General features: G+C 37.1%; 1 protein-coding gene across 1 annotated transcript in view; it reads right to left on the bottom strand.

The window, feature by feature from the left end:
* Positions 1-1,574: 1,574 nt before the first annotated feature.
* LOC130923779 (collagen alpha-1(XXIII) chain-like) overlaps positions 1,575-11,452 on the bottom strand; it is a 300,171-nt gene continuing 290,293 nt past the window's right edge. Inside the window, exons 30-31 of the mRNA XM_057849748.1 lie at positions 6,817-6,855; positions 1,575-4,038 (exon numbers count right to left, since the gene is read on the bottom strand). Coding sequence (XP_057705731.1) covers positions 3,988-4,038; positions 6,817-6,855 — 90 coding nt within the window. The 3' untranslated portion in view covers positions 1,575-3,987. The remainder of the gene's footprint in view (positions 4,039-6,816; positions 6,856-11,452) is intronic.

The raw sequence follows: 11,452 nt of genomic DNA, 5'->3' as shown, positions 1-11,452 counted from the left end.
TGATGGAAGAGACAAGGAACGCATAAAACTGTAGTGTATTTTAATCATGTTAAATTGACCCAAGTTAAACATATTTAGACAACAATTACAAAAATAGCTTAATTTCTTTTCAACCAAATACACACCCAAACATTCTGACAAAATCAAGCTAATACTGATATGATTGGCTCCATTACCAAACAATTTAGACAATGTTACTGATGCTATTAAGCCTCAAAACTGATAGAAACTGATAAATCCTAGTCTTGTGTTGAGTTATATACACTGGTAACCACACTGTCCAGTTAAATTGCATGAGTTTTAAGCTTTAAATTCACCAGAAACCAGTTAGCATGAATGATTCTTTGATAATGATTAGATATATGTTAGCATACTGATAAGATTCGCATGTCCAGAGGACCTGTCAAATATAACTTCATAAACAGTTTATGTACAGGTAAACTGACTTGCTAACACTGCATTTGTATATCCTACTTAATTTTTCCTCCTGTTGTGTCAGTGTTGAAATAAAGCACATACTAAAAACTTACTTGCTTTAGTGACATTTGAGCCTGAATAACTGATAATGAAGATCAGGGCCAGACAAATGAGATAAAGGAGGTCAACGATACATTTTCTTTTGAGCAAACTGTAGTCAAAGTTGGAAAAATAAAAGATTTATCTAATACTTGAACATCATATCTGCTAACTATTGTACAATACATGGAAATACACCAACTGCAAATAATTCAGCATGACAACCAAACCAAAAGTTAAACACCTTTTAACTGTCATGATGATGTGTATTCAGTATAATCATTAAAAAGTCTTTTACTCTCTATTGTGTATACGCTGCCAAACAATGCTATTCATGAAATAATTCTATTCATCATACTTGGCACATATACTGTATGCTAGGTGGAAAAAAGTAGACATTATTGTAGTCTAGAGACCAAAACACTATTACATGTACTGTATTTTCCGCACTATAAGCCTTCAATTTTCTCAAAAGCAGACACAGTGCGCCTTATCATCCGATGCACCTTTTATATGGATCATCATTGGTTTATCATGGGATGACATTCCCTTTAGCGCTGCACCATCTAGTGCAGGGGTGGGCAAACCGGTCCTCGAGGGCCGCAGTGGGTCCTGGTCTTTGTTCCAACTGATTCAGCACACACAGTATAACCAATGAGGTTTCAGTGGAAACAAGGAGCACCTGACTGCAATCAACTGATTGCACTTGTAAGAAACCAGATTGGTGAAAGGCTGTCCTCATGATGGGTATGAACAAATACCTGCACCCACTGCGGCCCTTTGTGGAATTAATTGCCCACCCCTGATCTAGTGGATGTGTAACACAACCCCACCCACTACTACTACAACGGTGCCTTATAACGCATGCGCCCTCGCTTTTTCGCGGTTAATGGGGACCACAACCCGCCGTGATCAGTGAAAAAAACGCAAAGTACCCCCCCCCCCCAAAAAAAAAAAAAAAAAAAAAAAAAAATTGTGTGTTTCATGTAATTATTCAGATTTATCACTGGAAAGAGATAAATATAGGACATGTTTTTTTCACCTTCCCCCCCCCCCAAAGTATTATTAAAAAAAAACTTTTATGCATATGACGGAAAACACAGACAAGACTGAAAAAGCAGTTTCTGCCCTTGCACTACTCTTTAAATAAAACTGCTGTATTTTAAGCCAAAAGAACTGTTGTGTTTGATAGAACAATATGTCTATATGCTGCCATTGCAGTTTCATGATGCATTAAGCCCCCGAACTATTTTTAATTTGTCTGTTTTACCCTGGGAACATCCGTTTACAGACATCGCACAACCGCTTTTGTGTCAACCCAGCCATAATACGAAGGTAATTAATTATATTATTCAAAATGCCATTTTTAACTTAGAATCATTAATTGATGTCTAATATTTCATTAAAAAAAAAAAATTCACTCACATATTTCAAACTTTTAAACAAATTACGTCACAGGAAAAAAATGGTGTCTGTAAAAAAAAAGTCACAGTTATCCACCTCGTAACTATCACTTATTGTATTTTTTTGTTACTGTCGCATTTTCTCCAATATGTTAGATGATAAATAATCGATCCAAACAAAGAAATATTGGAAAAAAAAATCGTTTAAAAAGGTAAATATATGAAAAAGAAAATCTCGACCACTCCTTGATGTCTGCGATTTCTGTATCGCGACCCTTGTTATATTACCATGTTTCACCAATGAATTCCCCCCAAAATCCAGCTGTGGCCATTCACAGCTGTGTCTTGACACTCGGTGATACATGCTACATAGAGTTTTTGGATCGAAACAAGGTAAGCATGCGATAATATCTCGTTAAAGTAATGGCATCTTTAATTCTGCTCTTTCATGTTCTCACCTCCGGATAGGGTTTCGTGGCTTAATTTTTTTTTTTTTTTCAAATGCCCTCCTGTTCAAAATTTTTCTTCCCCCAGAAAATTGAGATTTCAGCTTTCCAAAGATGTATCACACATGCATATCGGACAATTTGAAAGTTGGCCAAATTGAGGGTCTCACAGCGGAACTTGTGTTTTCTGCCATATACAGTATATATTTTAATCAATGGTTTTTTAGCACTTCAAATATAATAATTATGATGAGTTTTAAACTCGTTACTGTACCACCGAATTATTTTCAAACAAGAAAAAAAGTAGACGCCAAATCCATAAAAAAAAAAAGTAGAAAAATGCTTGTCTTTATTAAATGCTTCATTGAGTGAGTCCACTCAAATCCGCTCAAGCTGCTCACTTACACACAATAAGTTGCCACAGTCAACTGTTTAACAAGTTAAACGATGGTGATGCGTGCGGCACTTTGAAGTTTGAAGCAAGATTAAACCTTAACTATCTGTCAATCATCGTTAACTTTTATAATCAACTTCAGTGCACTGCCTGACCAAGAAAAGAAGAAAAGTGGCAGGAGCGAGAGTGGGAGAGTACGTGATCGGATCGGGACAGCTCTATAAAACACTGCATTTGTTTTTTTAATATTTTTAATTAGAAAAAAAATCCACGATGGACTGAGGGGGCGAAGTTTGAAGCGCGAATTAGTGAGGGATCGCAGCATATGAAAACAGTTTTAAAACAGGCCATTCATTGAAGGTGCTCCTTATACGCCGATGCGCCTTATAGTGCGGAAAATATGGTACACAGACAGTTTCGAGTAAAATCAATGCAATGACAATGCAAGTGACAATGTGCACAATAAGGCAACTGGCAGTTCTCTCTTTCCAACAATTCCTAAAGAAAAGGTTTGTAGACATTCGGCCAAAGTGAAAACATTAGTCATCATTTTAAGTGACTAATATTGATAATACACACACAAAAGAAATCTGAAAGAACAGACATTTATGTCAGCAGCAAAAGAGAACAAAAAATATCTTCATCTGATATTAATGATCAAACAGAATTACATGTGAATATCGCAAGTTATAATGTATTTCAAACCTAACCAATAAAATGATGCTAATGATTAGCTCCGTTGACAGTGGTTTATTTTGAATACTGTAATGGCTCCTCCAAATCAATCTATAAACATGACAATGCATAGGAATGCAAAATGTGACTTGACATCAGATTTCCACAGCTGTAAGTGGATATAAACAGTCAAAAGCCTATGCTTCAAAAGCATTTTTCCCCATTATACTCACCCACATAATGTGTTATGATTAGGCAGTGATTTGGAGAATCTTTTCAATCCTAAACCCACAAAGGGTAAAATTATAACGTGCCATAAATTCCTCCTTATGTGCCAGTGACGTCACACCACATGATCAGCCAAAGTCTTCAGCGGATTGCGCAAGTGGATTTATTGAGCCCTCCATGAGAGTTCCATATTGGAAGATTTGGAGTATTCAGTAAGACACAGAGGCTCCATAAGGCGTGTTCTGCTCCGTAAAGGCCAAAATCTGCGTCCGTGCCCTCTGCGCCTCTAAATGTCATATTCCCTAACAGGCCCTTTTGCTTGCCTTCATGGCTGAATAAGACGCTTGCGTTTAAGCTTCTGCCTGGCCATCTCCTCCTTCCAGAAAACAGAGGGAATAATGACACGTACTCCTTCATCGGCCACAGCGGCTATCCATTCATATTCAAGCATCTCTCCATCAAGCCAAGTAAGTCAGACCTTGTTAGTAAGGAAGTTAGACTTCGCCTGGATTGCCCTTCAAAGGAAGAGTCCTACTTCCAGTTCAGTTTTTCCCGCAAGGCTCAACAACAATGTTCTCTTGGCTTCTCACAATACTGTGGTGTTGTCCATGTTTCAATATATTATAATTAAATGTTTATTAAAAAAATACAAATGAAAAGTTGTTGGTAATCAGTTGCAATATATACTAAAACGATATGTACAGATTCCATGCGGCTGATTAGTCAGTCATCACTGCAAAAGAATAGAGGGGATACATTGTTAGTTCTTATCAAATAGTTAGTACTGTTGTGAACCATTTGCAATAAAGTAAAATGTGCAAACGTTAAACCTACATGCTCACACAGAGATATGCAATTTAATTATACAAAGCACAAGGGCGTAGGTTTGGTCTCAACATTGGTAGGGATGATATAACAGCATAACCTGCTTGTACACTTTTTGCTGGGGCTGGACATAATACAATACAATACATACATATATAGATACATACATACATACATACATAACAAGACCAAAATGATTGGGTGAAGTATGGTCAGGGCTACATTTCTCACAACTATGAACCTAATTAATTGATAGGAGGCTAAATAGTCAATGCAAAATAAATCTGTGTTGACTTATACTAACTTTCATGTGTATTGGTTCAGATGATACACGGTTCGATTCAAACCTTCATTTCAACAACTACGAAAGAAACATTTTGAAAACTTTCAGAATTAAATTAAATTAAAAGAACGAAAGCTGTACCGCGTACAAACAGGAAGGATTGTCTCAGGAGTGATTTGTTAGAGGATTCAAGGTAATTGTTAAATTTTTTTGTACCATGCATGCATTTTGAAATTAAAAAAGTGTAACATGCATTTAGAAATTAACCACTACGGCATTGGTGTCATAATTCGCAATATTAACGGAAAATAAATGCCAACTGCCCGATTTTTTTGCTTTAAACCAAGAATCAAGACTGTTTTACGTGCAAATCAATAAAGAATTCAGGGATTTAAGCATTTTTTCCCAAAAATTTCAACATAAAAAGCTCTTTGTTGTGATAAGGCTGCGCCACAGTGGCTTAAAGACTAGCAGCACATTCGACATATTTATGTAAAATAAATGCTAACTGCCCATTTTATTAGCTTTTAACCAAAAATCGAGACTGTTTTACATCCATATCTAGAAAAAATTAAGGGATTTAAGCAGTTATTCACAAGAATTTTAAATGTAAAAAGCTCTTTGTCTGTGTTTCCACTCGGTCAGCTTTGACGAAGTTAGGCCCCCTATTAATCAGCCCCGCACCCCGTGTCCCATCAATATCATTATGATCTCTATGCTCTTAAATATCCAGGAATGATTTTTTTTTTCTTGACCCCACTCAACATTGTCTGTCTAAATCAGAGGTCCCCAAACTTTTTCCTGTGAGGGCCACATAACTTTTCCCAACTTTTCCCTTCTCTGATGAGGGGCCGAGTCAGTTTGTAACAGAAAAAGTGTGACGATTGCAGGAGTGCCTAAATGTAAAAATTTATTGTTTTTCAGAAAGCCACAATCAAATAAGCCTTTCTGGATTCTTCACGGAATAAAAGTAAATAAAATAAAATAATAATAATGATAATATAATATAATATATTATAATATAATAAAATAAAATATAATAATAAATAATAATAACACTATTAATTAAATAGATAATAACCAAATAACCCTCTCTGGGTTCTTCACAGAAAAAAGCCAGGAAATAAATAACACTATTGAGGAAAAAAAAAATGTTCAGGTGGCCGGACCAAATGTGGAGGCGGGCCGTAGTTTGCAGACCCCCGGTCTAAATAAATAAATCAAATATAACTGAGCGATGTGCTGGCAACCTATATAGGGTGTACCCTGCCTACTGCCTAACATAGTTAGCTTGGATTGGCTTCAGCACCCCCTGGGACCCTAATGAGGATACAGTAAGTGGCTTGGAAAATGAATGAATAATATTACTGAAAAAACAGGGAAAAACTAAAATAAATAAAAATGGAGCATTCCTTCAGGTATAAAACAACAGCTTTTGTCCACAAACACAGCCAATCCCAACAAAAAAATAATGAACACATACTTAATAAAATAAAAATGAAAAATTGCTTGACACGCACTGACTGGGGACCTCCCTCTCTAGGCAGCTTCTCGCTCACGTTTTTCTGGTTCTATGGTTTCCAGCAGAGTTCACTACATTTTTCAAAGTTTAATTAACGTTAACAAAACAAAACACATACAGGAGGACACTGCTCTCAAAGCAGCTTCCTACTCGAGTTTTGCAGGGCAAGTCATCAGCCAATCAAACGTGCTAAGAGGACAAAAATGGACCAGCACATTCAGTAAGTGAATAGGGGTAAATGGAAGCCTGAACATAATAAAAATTAGTATGAAAATTGATAACGGTAGGGTCAATTCTATCGTTATAACATATGTGAAATACCTATTTCACTGAACTTGTTGTATAATGCAAATACGGTTGCTCAAAAGTTGGTGGGGACAATTTGAGCCTCCTGAAAAGTTGGTAGTGTTATGTCCCTACCGTCCCTATGCAAACCTACGTCCTTGACAAAGCAGTCCAATCAGTCTTTTAAGTGATAATCTCAGTTAGTGGTCTAATATTCTAATAGTAAACTTATTTCTCACCTTGTGCCAGCAGCCTGGTATAGGCAGCCCATCATGTCCCTGCAAAGTGAACGACAACACAATAATATTCACAAAGAATATTCATAAATATTTACAATATAAAGCCACCATACATACATGAATTAAATATTTATTGCTCCTTTAATGTAGAGTATATAAGATATCCAAACACTCCTGCACAAATACGAGGATTTTGTGGTGTTAAAAAAAAAAAAAAAAAAAAAAAACAAGACCAAAAGGAATGATTTCAAATGTTAGGACCTCTAATCTGTACAGTTCAACTGAGTTTAAAAAAACAAAACAAAAAAAGAGAGAGGAAATAATGTGATTGTACAAATGTGGACACTAACTTCCGAATGGGGATTTGGCTGCATTTAAAATTAACCAATCACATTCAAATTTATTTTACATGGGAGTCATCACACCCCTAGCATTGATTGTACCTCTCAAGCATTTAAATAAATTCAGGTTTTCTAGTAAGCTTTGACCTTTTTTCTCATTAGCAGAAGCCTAATTCTTTTTCACCCCTTTTTTCTAACACTCATTAATATTTGAAACTGTCTATAATTCCCTTCTGCTTGACTAAGGCAAGCCTGACAGAGCATGATGCTGCCACCACTATGTTTCACTGTAAATATGGTATTTTGCTGATACAGTTGACCCCAAAAATCTTTATAAACCAGCTAAAATTATAGTTAATCAGAATTAGTATTTTAGGAATTGCTGCGTTTCTACTGGTAGCTGTAAATGACTTTACCAAAACACTGTACAAAATACAGCACATTCATTTGTACGTACTTGTATTCGCCCAGAGGATACTTGGTCAATAAAAAAACATCAATTAGCCGGCGTATGAAGACTTTTTGGCTCCTGTTTTATTCTATCACCAGCTTTTCCCCTTAGTTTACAGCAGGGTACTCAAACTCGATTCATCTGAGCAGTGCTGTTAATCTTACTGAAAAAAAGTAATTAATTATAGTTACAAATTACTTCTCCCAAAAAGTAATTGCGTTAGTAACTCAATTACCTGAATGTAAGAGTAATTAGTTACTTGGCAAAGTAATTGGTGATAATTACTTTTTTTTTCCCTCAAAAAAAAAAAAAAAACATTGGCCACACTATGTGAAGTTTTTTGTGAAGGTTTTTGGTACAATTGGCCCGAGCCCAATTCTTTACCCTAATTTACCCTTTACCCTGAATCAACTGTTAAAAGTTGTTAAAATTGCTCCCATTATTGCATTTGTTCCCTTCTCTCTACTTTCGACATATGAAAGTTTTAAAACTGTTTCATCATTTAAAGATAGATTCAAGTCAAGTTTTTGCCGATTTAGAAGTATTTTAGATAAAAAGTTACTTAGGTTCGCTAGGAAGGTTCTCTACAACAGAGCCGTCCTAAAAAGTCTACTGCTTTAAGATGGCGGCTGTCTACTAACGCATTTAGTGCCATGCAGTGTTGTTAATTTTACTTTTAAAAAGTAATTAATTACAGTTACAAATTACTTCTCCCAAAAAGTAATTGCGTTAGTAACTCAGTTACCTGAATGTAAGAGTAATTAGTTACTTGGCAAAGTAACTAATGATATATATATTTTTTTTTCTCAAAAAAAAAAAAACACACACAGGTCACACAATGTGAAGCTTAAAGGGTTTGGGGGACAATTGGCCCTAGCCCAATTCTTTACCCTCCACTTAACTAGACACAAGGGTATTGCGATAACTAGCTAGTAACCTTTGCTATGTGTGGAAGTCATTTAAAGTTGTGAATCAATCGTTAAAGTTGTTAAAATTTCTCCCGTTATTGCATTAGTTCCCTTCTGTCTACTTTAAACATGTGTAAGTTTTAAAACTGTTTCATCATTTAAAGATAGATTTAAGTTAAGATTTTGCCGATTTAGGAGCATTTTAGATTTTAAAAAAATTACTTAGGTTCGCTAGGAAGGATCTCTACATCAGGGCCTTCCTGAGAGGTCTACTGCTTTAAGATGGCGGCTGTTTACAAACGCATGTAGTCCTTAAAACATGTTGGCAATGCAGCAGTGTCTGTCATTTGCATCTAGTTCTATAATATGATATCTACCGTGTCATGTGAGTGTAGTTTGTCGGCTATGGCTGCAGTCAGGTATTATTGGAGCCACCTAGCATCGCGGTTGCAACGGCGTCTTCCCCACTCCTGCTCTGCTCTCGTTCCCGTGAGTCCGTTTCTCTCAGACTTTTTTTTATTCAAACAACTTAGTAACGCATAGTAACGCACGCCTTTCCCGCCTCAGTAACAGTAACGGCGTTGCCAAGATGAGAAAAGTAATTAATTAGATTACTCATTACTGAAAAAAATAACGCCGTTAGTAACGCCGTTATATTGTAACGCCGTTATTAACAACACTGCATCTGAGTGAGACTGGGCCAAGTCTGGTATTAAACAAATATGATTTCAAGTATAAAAAAAAGAAGGAAAAACTACCATATTTTCTGCACTATCAATTTTCTCAAAAGCTGAGAGTGCGCCTTAATCTGATGCGCTTTATGTATGTATCACTATAGACCCCAATCACGTGACGTCACAACTCCGCCCCCCTGACTGGTGCCGCCATATTGTCCGTCAGCTCATCGTGTTTACATATTACCGCTAAGTACATTCCTCCTATTACTGCGTGTTTTTCTGCTTGTCTAAAGAATCACCGCCTAGTAAACCAACCCAAAAACCTTCCTGACAATCGTTAACATTGATTAATCAAAATGGTGAAGGCATGTGTGGCGGTTGGTTTCAGTAACAGAGAAGATTAACGGTCATTTTAGGAGTTGCTGTGCGCCCATTGTTAAAAGGGAAAATCTCGAAAGCAGCACGGTTTGTTTTATCTCGGTCCATGATGCGTTTGTGTCGACAGCCATTAGAGAGCGGCGAAAACATCAATATGATGCCAACACGATCGCAGATATCATCAGACGGAGACTACGAAGCTCGTCGCCACTGTCGCGCAGCAAGAAGATGATTGCAACAACAAGTGTTGTGCCGAAAAATAGCTGCCCTGCGTGAAATGTCCCCCGTGACGGGAGCACCCACACGGAAACGACTTTCTTGTACCATGAATATGTATTATTTTACTCTGCTTGAACTGATAAATGTCATACCTGTGTGATTGTCATTGGGATATGGTCGTGAAAACCTGTAGACTAATACATTTCTGTTCAAAGATGGTTATGTGGCCCAGTCCACGATATGTTACTAAAATAAAGTACTAATATTTTGTGTAATTTAATTATTTAAAACTGATCTTACAGTCGCAAATCCATTACTGTAAGGTGTCCATGAAAACATTTGATGTTTTCACATCAATAAAGCGTTGTAAATAAGCGCTTCCGTCAGGGAGGACATTTCACGCGGGGCAGCTATTTTTCGGCACACACCGGCCCGTTGTCGATCAAGTTTCATTTTACAATCGTGACAACGGTGACGCTCAGCTGACCAAATGTCGGTTTATATTCGGGCCGGTGCCGATTATGGGTACCCGACTCCTCATCGTGACATAAACTGGAGTATGATTGGAAATTTTGTGGTCTCAGGACGAGCTCTGACGCACGGGACGGGACCGGAGGGGGAATAACATCGGTTTGGGCATCAAATATGGATCTGGCGAATGGATCGACCGAAGCTTTTCCAAATAACGGCTTTTATGCAACTCATCCAATGAGTTTACAGCGTCTGAAAGCACCGGGGCTTCCATAATTTGCAAGTGAATCCACCTTTAGAAACTACGATCAATGACAATACGGACACACAATGACGAACAATATGGCGGCACAATACAGCGATCACGTGATTGTGTGACGTTGGTGATTGGGGTCCATTGGTTAATCATGGCATGACATTCCCTTTAGCGTAGCTCCATCTAGTGGATGAATAACGCAACCCTAACCACTACTCGACAACTACGAATACTACCACTGTGCCTTATAATGCAGTGTGCCCTATGTATGAAAACAGTAACAAAATAAGCCATTCATTAAAGCTGCCTTATACTCCAATGCGCCTTATAGTGCCGAAAATAACGTAACGTAATTTTCGGACTATAAGCCACTACTTTTTTCCCTCATTTTGAATCCCGCGGCTTATTTGTTGATTCATTTGGGTTATTAGGTCACACTTTTATCTGACAGCAGCATCATAAGACAGTCATAAGACAGTCATAATTATGACACTGTCATGGGCATTAACGAAAACATAAGACAGATGTCATTAACTGTAATCTGTCAAATATTGTTACTTACTCCATTTATTTCCAGCTCCGATCTTTTACATTAATTCAAAAGTGAGATGACATCTTTCATAAGCATTCATTAATGCTCATGACAGTGTCATGTCATAATTATGACGGTCTTACGACAGTCGTATGACGCCGCTGTCAAAGTGTTACTTGTTAATATATTTTGGTGTAACTATTCTATAAAACAGTGAGGAGAGCTGCAGCTTATCAATGAACAAATGTAGTTTTCGTGTCAAATTTGGTGGGTGGCGGCTGAAAGTCAGGTGCGCCTTATAGTCCGAAAATTACACTAATCCAATTTTCTCAATCTTTATTTATAACAGTTCAGAACAATAGAAGTTGGTTAGAACCGTTGCTCTGGAATTCTTTCCTATACT

This window comes from Corythoichthys intestinalis, chromosome 11 (assembly GCF_030265065.1).
Source record: "Corythoichthys intestinalis isolate RoL2023-P3 chromosome 11, ASM3026506v1, whole genome shotgun sequence".
Classification (NCBI taxonomy): domain Eukaryota; kingdom Metazoa; phylum Chordata; class Actinopteri; order Syngnathiformes; family Syngnathidae; genus Corythoichthys; species Corythoichthys intestinalis.
This window is presented reverse-complemented; position numbering and strand designations above follow the sequence as displayed.